The sequence below is a fragment of the Pseudophryne corroboree genome, chromosome 8 (assembly GCF_028390025.1).
Source record: "Pseudophryne corroboree isolate aPseCor3 chromosome 8, aPseCor3.hap2, whole genome shotgun sequence".
Classification (NCBI taxonomy): domain Eukaryota; kingdom Metazoa; phylum Chordata; class Amphibia; order Anura; family Myobatrachidae; genus Pseudophryne; species Pseudophryne corroboree.
This window is the reverse complement of record NC_086451.1, coordinates 241,766,764-241,785,050: the sequence shown is the minus strand read 5'-3', so window position 1 is coordinate 241,785,050 and position 18,287 is coordinate 241,766,764. Positions and strand designations below refer to the sequence as shown.

At 48.1% G+C, this 18,287-nt stretch overlaps 1 protein-coding gene across 1 annotated transcript; it reads right to left on the bottom strand.

The window, feature by feature from the left end:
• Positions 1 to 5,497: 5,497 nt before the first annotated feature.
• LOC134947661 (uncharacterized) lies at positions 5,498 to 7,277 on the bottom strand. The gene is made up of 3 exons (XM_063935631.1): positions 7,145 to 7,277; positions 6,857 to 7,069; positions 5,498 to 6,248 (listed from the first exon to the last, which is right to left on the bottom strand). Exon 3 carries the CDS (start codon positions 6,235 to 6,237, stop codon positions 5,569 to 5,571), a length of 669 nt encoding a protein of 222 aa, XP_063791701.1. The 5' UTR covers positions 6,238 to 6,248; positions 6,857 to 7,069; positions 7,145 to 7,277; the 3' UTR covers positions 5,498 to 5,568.
• Between the last annotated feature and the right edge of the window lie 11,010 nt (positions 7,278 to 18,287).

Here is an 18,287-nt window from a genome sequence, read left to right as displayed (position 1 = left end):
GTCCGCATGTCAGTCTGCACTAAATCAGTGGCGCCCCCGCAGCAATACAAAAATCAACTAAAAATGACAGGGGGGCACGTGCCTTGGTGCCCCCCCCCCCTAAATCCGCCACTGCCCACAAGTTGAACAATTAGGTGTGATGGGATAATGCTAGTATTGTCAATCTGCACTAAAGTCCTATGCTAGCTGCCTTCTACAGGACTTCTAGTCACCAATCCCGAGCAATCCTGCCACAGCCCGCTGTACAGTGACCACTGATTGATCCAGCCTTTCCAGAGGGCACAGTTCTGGTAGATGAAAAATAAGTTTTTCCATCCATTTCAGAGAAGTGCAATGTCTTTCTCTTTACTCTCTAGCTAACCTTGCAGGAGGCGAGTGACATTCATGGCCTGCAATGCAGATTTTCACATAGTTGAGCAATTATTTGGAAGTTCACATGGAAGAAAATTCCAGAAAACCCCTACGATACATGTGTTGTACGGACAAAGCAGCTGCTGCGGTTGGGGACAGACTATCAGAAATTTAGTGGCAGAGATGATGGGCCTTCCTAGGGAGATGGTCTTACCTGATTCCAATACTTCTTATGGGAGTGTGCCGGGTGTAAAAATGACTGTGTCCTAGACACAAGGCCACTGTGTCACAACTGAGGGCTGGCACTGGTGGTGGGAAGCCTCAGTTGCAGGGGCTGACGGATAGCTGAACTTAGAAGCTGAGATGAAACTACTAGACATGCAGAGCAGCTGCAGCACCAAAGCCCGAAGGCGTGACCACGACAACTGGAAATAACGTTTAAGACTTTTATTAAACTTGTACCACAGTGGTTATTTGTAAAAGGTATAAGACAGTTCTTGAGAGTCTCTGAGTGTTGCCGGATGAGACCGGTGCCCAAGGAACTTAGCTGGGAGTGCTTATGGATGCTGGGGATCGCAGATGTAGCACAGAGATGATATGTGTTGATATGAATAATATTAGTAGCAAAGTCCTGATAGGAAATATAAACCAGGCACCGCTGGAAGCTGCTGGTGGAAGCTGATAATAGAACAGAGTGCAAAGGCAGGGAAGTCAGGCTGCACCGCAAGGTGTTAAACTGGTGCTGGTCTCTGGAGAACTGAAGAATGGAACATACACAGCAGAGGAGAGACTGGAATCACCGTAATGACAAATGAAGCACTGACAGCTTCCTGGTTGCTGGGACAGGATGTTTATACCTGCTGGGAAGCAGGAATTGGTTGACAATTACCCCAGGCTCCAGCAGCACAGCAGATTGGTGGAAAGAGCAACATGTGACCACATCCAACATGGCCGCGCCCATGACAGAGTCCGAAGGGGAAAAGAACCACGCGCCAAACCACAATGGCGGCGAAGGCCGCGGCAAACAGAAGGCCCCGCACTCTCTCACACACAGCGGCACAGGGATGGCGGCGGCACCCGCAGAGCAGAGAGAATGTCACCTTTGACTCCAATGCCGTAAGATCGTGCATGCGGCGGCGCTGGCCGCGGCGGGACTGAGAACACCATACTGATAGTAAGTGACATCACTGAGAAGGCCGCTGAGCCAGCGCTGTGGAACAACAAACAAGGTAATGTAACCAATACACCACCTAGAAAGCTGAACCCCCGGCCCTGGAACGCTGAGCCAATCTCAGGAGGCACGTAACTGGCAGAAAATGGTGTCTAGTTACCCGGATTGTGACACACTGCCACAGAGGCAGTACTCAGAAAAACTGCACTGACTGTTTTACAGCATGCAGAAACACAGAAAGTGGGCGTCTCCATGCTTGTACACCAGGGAAAGAGCTGAACTAACTGTTGTGAGCCACCGTGGCTTCCCGCCAGCGTCTGGACGCAGCCGAACTTCCGCTCCCCGGCCACTGGCTCCATAGCAACTAGACAGTGTGGCGGTTGGGGTTGCTGGGGAGAGAGACCTGGGGAACATGCAGCAGGGCAGCTGCACAGGATTGTTGGTTAATTTAGAGGCTTGGCTTGGCTCAGCATGTTATTGCTCCTGCTCCCTTTATAGCTGATTCCTGTCTCCCATTCAGTGCTGGTCATGGTTCCTGGTTGCTGCGGGAGAACCTGTAGCTGGGTTCAAAGTCTCGGTTTAAAGACCTCATCTCCTGTTTGTTTTTCCCATCTTTGAACAACGTTCCTGGGTCCAGTCTCTATTCAGCACTAGTGTCAGCTAGCAAACTTTTTCAAGAAAGAGAGAGGGGTCAGTTCCAGCAGCAACAACTTAACAGGAGTGGTGTTGTGCAGCTGCAGCGGCGGCGGTGACCGGACTCCCAGCGGAGGAAGCCCCCCCCTCTCTGCCCGCCAGGTGCACGGCTCAGCCCCCCCACTGCATGAGTCCATGGATTACATGGTTTTATGGATCTCATGGTTTCGATGAGAACTGCATAAAGAAGAAGCAGGAAGTCATCATCTAAAGAAACCTTGATGTGCCTTTACAACATCCACAGAACGTGAGTTTGGGGTATGCCTCACCTTCTTGTTACTTGAACTTTTAAAAGATACCTTTATAGGAGTATTTTATTTTGTTTTTATGTAAGTGCGGTACGTTTCCTCCTCGAAATAGGATTTACATAATCTTATAGATTTCTCTGAATCTGTTTTAGGTTAATACATCGAACGTATTACACCATTGGGGTTTCCACCCCTGTCTGTTACTCTTTGTCTTATGAGGGGCGACTAAAAAGGAAAGAACAACATTAGAACCCACTGCAGTTAAGGAGGAAAAAAGATACCTTTATGGACACTTTGCGCACACTGTACATGTTAAAAGTTTTCCTGGCATTTCCTCACGATATACATCTGTCAACTACCTTCATTTGAGATATCTTACACCATCTACCTTGAACTATCCAGACTGTTGGTGGCTTTCTCTTTTGGGTTCTTAAGTTCGGGACTTTTTCCTTTTGAGGCCTTGTGGATAGCGCAGTAGAAGGCGGACTCTTGTATCTGTTTTTTCATTAACTTCTCTATTGTACACCAGTGCATTAGTGTTAAGTTGAAGTTTATGCTCCTCCCAGTCCGGAGGCAGCATCATGGTTAGGGATTATATTGTTTTATCTTCTCCGTCTCTACCTCCTCCTGGTCATTCAATTTCCCCTCCCTTCTCTTGCACCTCAGTCTCAGTCTGTTGTTTACCTTCCCCTTTGCCTCACTCCTCCCAACTCCTCTCTCACTTTCGTACTCCTTCTCTCTACCATCATTGATCAAGGTTACTCAGGGTTGAGCTCGTACTACCACCAGTGGTGTAAGTCCTGGCTGCATCCCAGTACCGGTAGGCGCACTCTGCCTTATGGGAAAAGTGACTGTTATAGGCGAGACGACCTGCTGGTTCTACGAGTCTCAGCCCAGGGTGTAGAAGGGTGTCTGTCCCGAAGATCCTCGGTAAGTTAAATATTGCGGAGAAGAAGACGCTACGGTTGTAACACTAATATTTGCATATTATCCGCGACTCTAACAACAGATGCAAGAGTGGACGCAGCAGCATCCACCCCCTGAATTGGGACCTCAACCTCACTTTAGAGAGCAGCAGGATAGTGCACATTGGGGTAAATTTACTAAGCTCCCGATTTTGACCGAGATGGCGTTTTTTCATCAAAGTGTCATCTCGGTAATTTACTAAACTGAAATCACGGCAGTGATGTGGTCATTCGTAATATTTTGGAAGTTCAAGTTAAAAATCACGAATGAATACACCATCGGTCAAATTACGCCTGTTTAGATATGAATCTCGGTCATTTACTAACCATTCGTAATTGTAATTGCTGCCGTGAAAATGCATTTGCGGCCGCGAAAAATTACACATCGTAAAAAATTCCTAAAAAAAAACGCGCCAGCATTTGAAAAGCGTGTTTACATGTGTACTCAATTATCCATTACTCACACCTGAATGTTTGGCCCTATAAAAGTGTTCCAGGCACATTTTGAATTTCTCTCACTCTGAAATGGCGGCTGTGGTGTGTGCCAATGAATTTATGTTTGCTGTGGGATACCTTAGACTGCTCCATGAGGCTTCCAGGAATCAGGCCCAGGTAAGTGAACATGGTCAACAGGTTGTCCAGGTGCCGCGGAGGCTGCGCCAGCCTCGTTTTTTTAGAGGGCGTTTAAACTTAAACGCATTGTCCGATGATAGGGTCATACAGATGTTCCGCCTAAATAGAACCAACATTTTCCACCTGTATGACCTTGTCAAACTGGGCCTAGACCCTGAGACAGCACGCTCTCGCTCTGTCTCAGGCCTACACAAACTCCTGGCTGTGTTACACTTTATGGCTACTGGGAGCTTCCAGGCTGTGGCAGGCGACGTCATTGGTATCTCACAGCCCACCTTTTCAAGATATTTGAATCAGGTGAGTCTAAAAATACATATGCGGTTATGTGTAAGTGTTGCTTCTGTAAGTACAAACAACACAGTATTGTATAGAATACCTAACATGACACTCACCTTAGCTTCTTTAATGTCCACTCAGGTTTTGGATGTGTTGGATCCACACATTAATGCCTCAATCTGCTTCCCTACCGAGGAGTCGGAGTGGCGTGCTGTCAGGGTAGCTTTCTATGAGCTTGCTGGCATGCCCAATGTGCTGGGGGCCATAGATTGCACACACGTTCAGCTGAGATCACCTAGGGGCCGGCAATACATATATACAAATAGACATCTGGCACAATCAACTAATGTCCAGGTGGTCTGTGATGCAAACTTTAAAATTATGAGTGTTGTTGCAGGTTACCCTGGTGGCTGCCATGACTCCTTCATCCTCAGTCAGTCATCGCTCTTCGATAAATTTGAGGACGGACAAATGCCTGATGGCTGGCTGTTGGGTATGTTAAAAATGTTTTGTGTGTATGTCTTGTAACCACAAACTCTAGTTTTGAGTAGGGGAAAGAATAATCTAACACATGTACTAATGTTGACTATATCTGTTTTTCAGGTGATGGGGGTTACGGCTGCTACTCTTGGCTCCTTACTCCATTGTCCCAACCTGATTCTCCTGCTGAACACAGTTACAATCATGCACATAAGGCTACGCGGAATGTGATAGAAAGATGTTTTGGTGTGCTGAAGTCACGGTTTCGGTGTCTGGATAAATCTGCAGGCCTTTTGTTGTATAGTCCCTCAAAGGTGACTAGAATTGTGTTCTGCTGCTGTTTTCTCCATAATCTGTGTTTAAGTCAACATCTGGCACATGATGAGGGAGAAAGCAGTCAGCAAGCAGAGGAGTTAGAAACATCTGGTGACAGTGTGAGTACATATGTAGGGAGGCAGGTACGGCAAGAAGTGATCCTGCGGTATTTTTCTGGTAAGTTTTTGTAGGATGTAATTATCCTTGACTAAACACTTTGCAATACTTTTTATTGTGTGTTTTGTAACTTACTGTTTGTTGTTTATAGTGGTGTGTACATTGTACTTAGTTTATGTTATAAATACCTTTTCAGTCATTACCCATGAAAAACATACATACATACATAGCAGCTTCAACAATGTTTGAGACGGACACAGGAAGTTGTGTGTTTGTCAAATCCAAATTTTTATTGTGAAAATCACATTTGTCAAAATTGTTATTTTTTTCGCTTGTGTGTGCTGGGTGCTGTGCTTTGTGCTGGCTCACTGGCACGTGCTCTGGAGGAACGCCGAACAGGGGAGGTTACTGGCGTTTGGATAGGGGTCGTGGTCCCAGAGCTGGAGGTCACTTGTTGAGCTGCCATCAATGTTATGTTGTTGCTCAAATTATTAATGCTAGCATTCAGTTGTGTGTTGGTTGCAGTGTGGCTGGCTACAATCCGGGATAACGACTCATTCACAACCTGGTTGTGCTGAATGAGTTGAACGAGTGCCTGCTGATGGCGCTGTTGCTCATCAATGATGCGCGTTAAATGAGCCAGCATTTGGTTGTTGTCAGCCCTTATTTGCTCCATCGATGTTGCGATTCGGCCTACTTGTACAATCAGTCTGCCCGAGTTGCGACTAATGCGCGGTAGATGATGGGGCAGACTGGCAAGGTGTTGGGTATGTGCGGTCAGGCTGGCATTGCTTTGTGCCTGTTGGCTTGTCCAACTGGCCCAAAAGTCATCTGGTATTTGTGTTTGGGGTGGAGCTTGTGCCAGTTGTGGACTCATGGAGGCTTGGGGGATATCCTGCAGCTGTATTGGCTGGCTCGGGTCAACAGGTGTAAGTTGCAGTGTGATGGTTGCCTGTTGGTTTTGTCCCTGCTGGTCCACGTCGGCCATCAAGCTGGGCTCTGTATGGGGTGGCCAACATGCAATGTTTATTTTACAATTAATTTATTTGCTAGTTCTACACATTACTACATTCATAATACTCCATTTCTCAAGTTTTTAGACTTGTTTTTGTAAACTTATAATGTGTTTTTTCGCCAAAAACATATATACCATCACAGGCGTGCACATAGACAGACTTGAGTAATCCTCACCTAACTACCTCCCCTCCACAGCATTACAGTGTTATGTCACCTCCCCTGGCCACGATATAGACTGCTTACCTGGATAGTCCAGAGGAGCGGAGCAAGTAAGCAGTCTACATACCGGACAGGGGAGATGTGTGAACACTATAATGTTGTGGAGGGTTTTTTTTTTAATGTTTTTATATTTATTTTAATGTGCACGTGTGTGGCCTAAATTTGTACAAATTTATGTTCTTTTTTAATAATGATGTTGGCGATATCAACCACTAAGACCTTGAAAAATTAAACATTTTCACCTTTAGCAATTGAAGACGTAACATCACATTGCTTGTTATGGCAAACATGTAATCTCAACTCCAACTCACAACATAGTAACTGTACTGTGTAGATTATTTGCTATGTGTTTAGTTTCTGTTTTGACTCACCAGATAACTGAGGTGATCGGGGCTCATCAATCTGTGGACTCGCCAATAGTGCCAGTGGTGGCTGGGGTGACACTGCAGAAATGCGCCGCCTGGGTGGGGAAGATGGAGCCGCAGATTCCGTGCCAAGACGCCGTGTCTTACTTGGCCTCCTGGGTAAGTGGCCCGAGCCCTGTGATGGGCGCCTTACAGGAGGTCGGCTTACAGAAGCAGAACCTATGAGAATATATAAACATTAATATTTTGTACTTCTATGTGTTTGCAGAATATGTGACTACAGTGAAGTCTTACCTGCAATCCCAGCATCATCCTGAGTTGTCTGAGGCCTGTCTGGCCGGCTGGTCTGTCGGACTGTTGAAAAAGTGGACCAAACATTATTACCATGCTTTGTGTAAAAATTACAACTGCAAAGCCTTAGTGTACTGTAACCATCTATTAGGTATTCGAAAATAAACTAATTTCTGCTTAAGATCTTCGTGCTTCCTTAATTTGTGTTGTATATCAAAATGTACATGGTGTTGCACAAAATAAATCTGTTACATTTGAGAATTATGCGTCAGATATTGCATAGATTGACTACTTGCAAATGTTACCAAAATGTAATTTTGAATTAATAGAACCTTTTTTAGGAAGTAAATAAATAAAATATTAAAAAATACAATTAGATACAACACCGATGTCCAAGCAATATCTCCAAATTATTATGGCAAATACACATACCAGCAGGCATTGCACCTGTTTTAGCGCAAAATTAAATAAAAAATACAGCCAAGGCAAGATGGAAAATGCAATTTCTAAACACAAACACACCTTAAGGGTGCATAGGCCTGCAATATCTGACCAACAATTTGTGCATCCTTTACCCTTACAAAATAATTTAAAAAACATTTAGAGGACATTTAAATAAAAATATAACAAATCAAACTCACCATCCTGCGTGGGTCGGTCCGAATCCCGGACATGAGTAGCAGACACCACTTCTGCAGGAATCAATGCCCGCACAGGCTCCTCCCACTCCCGATAGGTTGCCCGGAAAGGGGGGCCACCTCCGGTTTTTCGGGCTGATTTTGCCTCTTTGGCCATCTTGGCCTTGACACGCCGCTTTATGTCATAGAACCTCTTGCGACACGTGTCCTCAGTCCGCCTCCCCACACCCTCACTATTGACGGCAACTATTACTTGCCCCCACAGGACAGACTTCCTGCGGGAGGACACCTTGCCAGCATCCTGACCAAACAATTGGCGATGGTGCTTCATCAGCTCACGCACCAACGCCATGTTTTCAGCATAGCTGAACTTAATATTCCTGCCAGTCTTGGTAGTGGTGCGTGGCTGCGGAGCCACAACACCATCACTATCACTGGAGAATACAGCAACAGGCACCCCCTCCTCCTCCTCCTCACTACCCCCCTCCACCTCACTAACAGCCTCCACCTCACTAACAGCCTCCACCTCACTAACAGCCTCCACCTCACTACCAGCCTCCACCTCACTACCAGCCTCCACCTCACTAACCTCCGCCACCACACTGACCTCTGAGTCTGACATGATGACAAACGACAAAAAACACTGAAAAATCAAAACACAAAACACACTCCTCCACTACTACTACTACTACTACTACTACACACCACACAGCCAACACACACGCTCACTCACTCACAAACAATGACAAAAGACTTTAAAAAAAAAACAAGGACAAAAAAATTGACAAACTGAGAAAAAACAATACTACAAATATGACAAGACTACTTACACACACAGTACAGCACTCAACAATCACAAAACTCCTCTCCAAAACCTCCAAAAACTCCACCAAACTCACCAACTCCAAATACACCTTCCTCTCTCCTCTCCACTAGCTAAACCCACGAGGTGCGGTGTGTTTGGGGCGGTTTTATAGTAATATGCACAGACACTCCTCCTTCACGAATACAACCAATCACGGACGCGTGACAAAAACGAAACTTAGGACTAAAAACGCGGCAGCAATTTCTAAATCACTGCCGTAACAGACATGTGACGCAGTCGTAAAAATAAACAAAAACGCGGCCGCGAAAAAACAAACGCGGCCGCATTATACAGCAGAAAACCACGAATGACATCGACATCGGAACAACAGAAAAACACGAATACGACAGCTTAGTAAATGAGTCGTAATCAATTCAAAAAGTTGCAATTTTACACTGTCGATGTCATTCGTGATTGAACTTTGACCTGATTCTGGAAAATACGAATCTTAGTAAATTTCCCCCATTGTGTTTCCTTTTCAACATGCATATATGTCTTTGCCAGGCATCATTGTTGTAGGCTCCCAAACTTGGTGGTTCTCCGTTATGTCAGTCAGATACGCTGTCTGGACTACACCTTTTGCCTATTGATGCGCGTTACCCACGTACATCAGAAATACACATTGTGAAATTGCCCGTGCTGGCTCTCTTAGTTTGTTCATTGCAGATCTTTTGAGGAAAGCTGGAGGCCTGCAGGTGCCTTTTGTTTTTTGCAGATCAGATTTCCTCCTGAAAATTATGTTTCTGGGTAATGAGTAAGTGGTGCACCCTTCTTTGAGTAAGGAGGTAAATGAAACTAGAGAAAGTGGCATATCAGAGGGATTATTCTGTGTAATTCCTTCTCTTGATTCTGTCTCTTCAAGGTGTTTTTTTCATACCTTAAAACAGTATATAATAACCAAACTTAACTCCCAATGCTTCTTTTTCATCCTGTCACCTAGTTTTCCCTTTTGTTTGTCCCTAGGCCAGCTCCTTGTAGTGTTGTGATGTCTTCAAAATAAATGGTTCCAAACCCCTCTGTATGGTTTCAGTATAAAATACAGATGGCCAGGATGCCGACAGTCAGTATACCGACAGCGGAATCCTGGCCACCAGTATGCCGGCAGCAGGGTGAGCGCTAGAGAGCCCCTTGCCGGCTCTCTGGGCCTAATTCAGACCTGATCGCAGCAGAAAGGGGGCAACATCCCGGCGCTGGAATCCCAACAACTAGGATACCGAACGAGGAGGCAGCGAAGTAGAGGTAAGACACAGGGGGGAGGGGGGGAGAGTTTAGGCTGCGACCCGGGGGGTTAGGCATCCCCCTCTGGGGGTTAGGTTTAGGCTACAGGGCGGGAGTGTTAGGTTTAGGCAGCGGGGAATGGGGGTTAGGTTTCGGCACCTTGCAGGGGGTGGTTAGGGTTAGGCACAAAGGGGAAAGGTTAGGGTTAGGCTATGGGTAAGGAGGGTTAGGGTTAGAGGGGTGGGGAGAGGGGTAGAACACCCTTCACTCACCCCTGACAGTATTTAAACTCAGGGATCTCGACATCGGTATTTCTCTATCGTCCTAAGTGGATGCTGGGGTTCCTGAAAGGACCATGGGGAATAGCGGCTCCGCAGGAGACAGGGCACAAAAGTAAAGCTTTTACAGGTCAGGTGGTGTGTACTGGCTCCTCCCCCTATGACCCTCCTCCAGACTCCAGTTAGATTTTTGTGCCCGGCCGAGAAGGGTGCAATTCTAGGTGGCTCTCATAAAGAGCTGCTTAGAGAGTTTAGCTTAGGTTTTTTATTTTACAGTGATTCCTGCTGGCAACAGGATCACTGCAAAGAAGTGAACTCACCTGCGTGCAGGATGGATTGGCTTCTTGGCTACTGGACATGAAGCTCCAGAGGGACGATCACAGGTACAGCCTGGATGGTCACCGGAGCCACGCCGCCGGCCCCCTCACAGATGCTGAAGCAAGAAGAGGTCCAGAATCGGCGGCTGAAGACTCCTGCAGTCTTCTTAAGGTAGCGCACAGCACTGCAGCTGTGCGCCATTTTCCTCTCAGCACACTTCACACGGCAGTCACTGAGGGTGCAGGGCGCTGGGGGGGGGGGCGCCCTGGGAGGCAAATGAAAACCTTTAAAAAGGCTAAAAATACCTCACATATAGCCCCAGAGGCTATATGGAGATATTTACCCCTGCCTAAATGTACTAAATAGCGGGAGACGAGCCCGCCGATAAAGGGGCGGGGCCTATCTCCTCAGCACACGGCGCCATTTTCTGTCACAGCTCCGCTGGTCAGGAAGGCTCCCAGGTCTCTCCCCTGCACTGCACTACAGAAACAGGGTATAACAGAGAGGGGGGGCAAAATAAATGGCAATATATTAATATAAAAGCAGCTATAAGGGAGCACTTAATCATAAGGCTATCCCTGTCATATATAGCGCTTTTTGGTGTGTGCTGGCAGACTCTCCCTCTGTCTCCCCAAAGGGCTAGTGGGTCCTGTCTTCGTATAGAGCATTCCCTGTGTGTCTGCTGTGTGTCGGTACGTGTGTGTCGACATGTATGAGGACGTTATTGGTGTGGAGGCGGAGCAATTGCCAAATATGAGGATGTCACCTCCTAGGGGGTCGACACCAGAATGGATGCCTTTATTTGTGGAATTACGGGATAGCGTCAACTCGCTTAAGCAGTCGTTTGCCGACATGAGGCGGCCGGACACTCAATTAGTGCCTGTCCAGGCGCCTCAAACACCGTCAGGGGCTGTAAAACGCCCCTTGCCTCAGTCGGTCGACACAGACCCAGACACAGGCACTGATTCCGGTGGTGAAGGTGACGAATCAACCGTATTTTCCAGTAGGGCCACACGTTATATGATTTTGGCAATAAAGGAGATGTTACATTTAGCTGATACTACAGGTACCACTAAACAGGGTATTATGTGGGGTGTGAAAAAACTACCAGTAGTTTTTACCGAATCAGAAGAATTAAATGACGTGTGTGATGAAGCGTGGGGTGCCCCGATAAAAAACTGCTAATTTCAAAGAAGTTATTGGCTTTATACCCTTTCCCGCCAGAGGTTAGGGAGCGCTGGGAAACACCTCCTAGGGTGGACAAAGCGCTAACACGCTTATCAAAACAAGTGGCGTTACCCTCTCCTGAGACGGCCGCACTTAAAGATCCATCAGATAGGAGGATGGAAAATATCCAAAAAGGTATATACACACATGCAGGTGTTATACTACGACCAGCTATTGCGACTGCCTGGATGTGCAGTGCTGGGGTAGTTTGGTCAGAGTCCCTGATCGAAAATATTGATACCCTGGACAGGGACAATATTTTACTGTCGTTAGAACAAATAAAGGATGCATTTCTTTATATGCGTGATGCACAGAGAGATATCTGCACACTGGCATCACGGGTAGGTGCTATGTCCATTTCGGCCAGAAGAGCTTTATGGACACGACAGTGGACAGGCGATGCGTAGAGGAGTTATTTGGGGTCGGTCTATCGGATTTGGTGGCCACGGCTACGGCCGGGAAATCCACCTTTCTACCTCAAGTCACTCCCCAACAGAAAAAGGCACCGACCTTTCAACCGCAGCCCTTTCGTTCCTTTAAAAATAAGAGAGCAAAGGGCTATTCATATCTGCCACGAGGCAGAGGACGAGGGAAGAGACAGCAACAGGCAGCTCCTTCCCAGGAACAGAAGCCCTCCCCGGCTTCTACAAAAGCCTCAGCATGACGCTGGGGCTTCGCAAGCGGACTCGGGGGCGGTAGGCGGTCGTCTCAAGAATTACAGCGCGCAGTGGGCTCACTCGCAGGTAAATCCCTGGATCCTGCAGATAATATCTCAGGGGTACAGGTTGAAATTAGAGACAGAGCCACCTCGCCGTTTCCTGAAGTCTGCTTTACCAACGTCCCCCTCAGAAAGGGAGACGGTTTTGGAAGCCATTCACAAGCTGTATTCTCAGCAGGTGATAGTCAAGGTACCTCTTCTACAACAAGGGAAGGGGTATTATTCCACTCTTTTTGTGGTACCGAAGCCGGATGGCTCGGTAAGGCCTATTCTAAATCTGAAGTCCTTGAACCTGTACATAAAGAAGTTCAAGTTCAAGATGGAGTCACTCAGAGCAGTGATAGCGAACCTGGAAGAAGGGGACTTTATGGTATCCTTGGACATCAAGGATGCGTATCTCCACGTTCCAATTACCCCTCACACCAGGGGTACCTCAGGTTCGTTGTACAAAACTGTCACTATCAGTTTCAGACGCTGCCGTTTGGTTTGTCCACGGCACCTCGGGTCTTTACAAAGGTAATGGCCGAGATAATATTTCTTCTTCGAAGAAAAGGCGTATTAATTATCCCATACTTGGACGATCTCCTAATAAGGGCAAGGTCCAGAGAACAGCTAGAGATGGGTTTAGCACTATCTCAAGAGGTGCTAAAGCAGCACGGATGGATTCTGAATATTCCAAAATCCCAATTAATGCCGACAACTCGTCTGCTGTTCCTGGGGATGATTCTGGACACAGTTCAGAAAAAGGTTTTTCTTCCCGAAGAAAAAGCCAAGGAGTTATCTGACCTGGTCAGGAACCTCCTAAAACCAGGAAAGGTGTCTGTACATCAATGCACAAGAGTCCTGGGAAAAAATGGTAGCTTCTTACGAAGCAATCCCTTTCGGCAGATTCCATGCAAAGGGATCTGTTGGACAAATGGTCAGGGTCGCATCTTCAGATGCACCTGCGGATAACCCTGTCGCCGAGGACAAGGGTATCCCTTCTGTGGTGGTTGCAGGAGGCTCATCTATTGGAGGGCCGCAGATTCGGCATGCAGGATTGGATCCTGGTGACCACGGATGCCAGCCTGAGAGGCTGGGGAGCAGTCACACAGGGAAGAAATTTCCAGGGAGTGTGGTCGAGCCTGAAAAAGTCTCTTCACATAAGCATTCTGGAACTAAGAGCAATCTACAATGCTCTAAGCCAGGCGGAACCTCTGCTTCAAGGAAGACCGGTGTTGATCCAGTCGGACAACATCACGGCAGTCGCCCATGTAAACAGACAGGGCGGCACAAGAAGCAGGAGGGCAATGGCAGAAGCTGCCAGGATCCTTCGCTGGGCGGAGAATCACGTGATAGCACTGTCAGCAGTATTCATCCCGGGCGTGGACAACTGGGAAGCAGACTTCCTCAGCAGACACGACCTTCACCCGGGAGAGTGGGGAATTCATCCAGAAGTTTTCCACATGCTATTAAACCGTTGGGTAAAACCAATGGTGGACATGATGGCGTCTCGCCTCAACAAAACACTGGACAGGTATTGCGCCAGGTCAAGAGATCCGCAGGCAATAGCTGTGGACGCGCTGGTAACACCTTGGGTGTACCAGTCGGTATATGTGTTTCCTCCTCTGCCTCTCATACCAAAGGTATTGAGGATTATACGGCAAAGAGGAGTAAGACTAGTGGCTCCGGATTGGCCAAGAAGGACTTGGTACCCGGAACTTCAAGAGATGGTCACGGACGATCCGTGGCCTCTACTTCTGAGAAGGGACCTGCTTCAGCAGGGTCCTTGTCTTTTTCAAGACTTACCGCGGCTGCGTTTGACGGCATGGCGTTTGAATGCCAGATCCTAAAAGGAAAAGGCATTCCAGAAGAAGTCATTCCTACCTTGATAAAGGCAAGGAAGGAAGTCACCGCGAAGCATTATCGCCGTATTTGGCGAAAATATGTTGCGTGGTGCGAGCAGCGGAGTGCTCCGATGGAGGAATTTCAACTGGGTCGTTTTCCTACATTTCCTGCAATCAGGATTGTCTATGGGTCTCAAATTGGGATCTATTAAGGTTCAAATTTCGGCCCTATCAATATTCTTCCAAAAAGAATTGGCCTCAGTCCCTGAGGTCCAGATTTTTATCAAAGGAGTACTGCATATACAGCCTCCTGTGGTGCCTAAGGTGGCACCGTGGGATCTAAATGTAGTTTTAGATTTCCTCAAATCCAATTGGTTTGAACCACTAAAGAATGTGGATTTGAAATATCTCACATGGAAAGTGACTATGTTACTGGCCCTGGCTTCGGCCGGGAGAGTATCTGAACTGGCGGCTTTGTTTTATAAAAGCCCTTATTTAATTTTCCATTCGACATAGGGCAGAGCTGCGGACGCGTCCGCATTTTCTCCCTAAGGTGGTATCAGCGTTTCACCTGAACCAGCCTATTGTAGTGCCTGCGGCTACAGACGACTTGAAGGACTCCAAGTTGTTGGACGTTGTCAGAGCCTTAAAAATATACATTTAAAGGACGGCTGGAGTCAGAAAATCTGACTCGCTGTTTATACTGTATGCACCCAACAAGTTGGGTGCACCTGCTTCTAAGCAGTCGATTGCTCGTTGGATTTGTAACAAAATTCAACTTGTACATTCTGTGGCAGGCCTGCCACAGCCTAAATCTGTTAAGGCCCATTCCGCAAGGAAGGTGGGCTCATCTTGGGCGGCTGCCCGAGGGTCTCGGCATTACAACTCTGCCGAGCAGCTACGTGGTCAGGGGAGAACACGTTTGTAAATTTTTACAAATTTGATACCCTGGCAAAGGAGGACCTGGAGTTCTCTCATTCGGTGCTGCAGAGTCATCCGCACTCTCCCGCCCGTTTGGGAGCTTTGGTATAATCCCCATGGTCCTTTCAGGAACCCCAGCATCCACTTAGGACGATAGAGAAAATAAGAATTTACTTACCGATAATTCTATTTCTCGGAGTCCGTAGTGGATGCTGGGCGCCCATCCCAAGTGCGGATTATCTGCAATACTTGTACATAGTTATTGTTAACTAATTCGGGTTATTGTTTAGGAAGCCATCTTTCAGAGGCTCCTCTGTTATCATACTGTTAACTGGGTTTAGATCACAAGTTGTACGGTGTGATTGGTGTGGCTGGTATGAGTCTTACCCGGGATTCAAAATCCTCCCTTATTGTGTACGCTCGTCCGGGCACAGTACCTAACTGGAGTCTGGAGGAGGGTCATAGGGGGAGGAGCCAGTACACACCACCTGACCTGTAAAAGCTTTACTTTTGTGCCCTGTCTCCTGCGGAGCCGCTATTCCCCATGGTCCTTTCAGGAACCCCAGCATCCACTACGGACTCCGAGAAATAGAATTATCGGTAAGTAAATTCTTATTTTTACACGCCGGGATACCATATGCCAGGATCTCATACTGATCCCGTGCAGAGAGGTAGCATAGTAACATAGTAACATAGTTTATGAGGTTGAAAAAAGACCATTTGTCCATCGAGTTCAACCTATTTATGTTCTCCTACCCTGTATTATTTTCAGCACTAGTTTTATCTGTTTGATAAAGTCGGGTGTTGTGTTGTATTTCCTAATTTTATTGTAACTATAGTACGTGATCTATCCTCCATAACCCTGTATATCCTTATCCATTAGAAATGTATCTAGCCCAGATGTTTTGCAGTGTAGCGTAGCTTATACAGGGGTCATTGATGTAGTATAGGCAGAGGCGTAACTAGGGTTTTTGGAGCCCAGTGCAAGATCAATAATGGCGCCCCCAGAAAAAAAAAAACTACAAAAGGAAAGTATGTGCGCACGCCATCGGTGTCACTGTATATAAAGATGTCAGAGTGTGTATGTATAGATGTAGGTGTAGTGGTCGAAGTGTAATTTTTGAAGGGGGAATGAAAAAGTGAAGGTAGCAAATATGCGCGCTCTGGAAAAGGGGGCGTGGTCACTCAAAAGGGATGTGGCCTTCAGTGTAGTAGGACCCCTTATACTATCTAGTACTGGTGCCCCTTTCACATTATAGCACACTGTATGAGCCAAAATTCACATTATAGCACACGGTATGATCTGAAATTCACATTATGGAGTGAGGGGATCCTACCCCCTTAATTAACAAGGCCTGCGGGGCACTGTGGTGAGGTGAGCCTACCCCCTTTATTAACTAATCCTGCGGGGCACTTTGGTGAGGGGAGCCTACCACCTTAATTAACTAATCCTGTGGGGCACTGTGGTGAGGAGAGCCTACCCCCTTAATTGACTAATTGCAGAGTTTAGCAGTGGAAGGGTTGCAGCGGTTTCTCACCCCAAGCTGCGGCACTTCTGCCACCTCCGACACTCCACGTCTTCGGTGACACCCGGGATGCAGAGCACTGCACCAGGGATGCACCCTTTTCAGTGTGGTCTGCTGCGCTCCGAAGGGGGATCTTCTCTCCTGCTGCAGGGTCCCGATGTACGCCATCCTCCTCGTTGTTACTGCAACGGTAAGCATTAGTATCGTTTACCGCAGACGCCATTTACTGAGGCATATGTATTAAAACTCGGGAACTGAGGTGTCCTTCTCACCATACAGCTCTGTGGCCGAGCCGGGCGGGGTGACAGCCAACAGCAGCAGCAGCATGCCGGATATCAGCAGCCGAGGGTGCGGGCTGTACATACTTGAGGCAGCTGGATATTCACCAGTGCTGAGAGCCTCTGGAGCCCGCACCCCCCGGAACTGCAGTATACTGGCAGAGGACACCCATCCCCCGAACTCTGTGTAGCCCAAAGCCGGAGATCTGCAGCATGTTCAACGCGGAAGCAGAAGCCGCTTGTTGCCGGTCAACATGCTGCCAATATCCGGCTTTGGGCTACACACCGCTCCGCACCGCTCCGCAGGTGCCTTACAGCCGGCACCCTCGGCTGCTGATATCCGGCATGCTGCCCCTGCTGCTAGCTTTCCACCTGCCCGGCCACCCAGCTGGATGGTGAGTGAGAAGGGCATCTCAGTGCCCGTGGTTTAATACGTATCCCTCTTCGGTAAATGGTCTCTGCGGTAAATGGTACTAATGCTTACCGTGGCGGTAAGCATTAGTACATCCCGCCCACACACACAGACTGCCCCACCCCCTTACTTACACACACACACACACACACACACACACAGACTGGCCACCCCCAAACCCCACACACACCCACTCAGACTACACACGCATTCTCATACTTTCCCCTCCCCCACACACACTGGACTGCAATCATTAACACACATTCACACAGGGAAGACAGTACAGGGACTCTCCCACCGCCACCAGGGTGTCTCCTGTCCGCTGGGTGCCGGCCCCCATCAGCCAGCCAGGCAGCTGTGGTGGCAGCAGGCAGGGCGGGCACGGCCAGCGCCAATCCTGGCCCGGACGTGTTGTTGCCTCTGCTGGAACGGGACAGGCTGTATAGAGCCGGAGAGCAGAGGGAGCTCCCAGCTCAGCACACAGCGCGCTGCCTGGCTCTGGATACACGGCGCTGCACCGCTCAGCCAGAGACCCTGCCCCATTCTGCCCCTGCCTCTGGGTGGATGTACAATCCTCAGCAGTGCCCTGAGACTGTACGGCCAGCCCGAAGCCCACACGCCGAGGACCCGCTGCCCCGCTCTCTACTAATGTTGCTTCGTTCTCACTGTTTTCCACGAAACTCTGACGCATGGGGCGAGCGGGTCGTGCAGGTGCCGGTGGCGCCCCCCTCTGCTGGGGCTGCCACGGCACCCAGGGCATGTGCCCTGCTCGCCCCATGCTAGTTACGCCTCTGAGTGTAGGGCAGTGGTTCCCAACCTCTGTCCTCATGGCACAGTAACAGTCCTGGTTTTATGAATATTCATGCATAAGCCCAGATGACTTAATTCATACCTCAGTCAGTTTGATTATATAATCTGTGC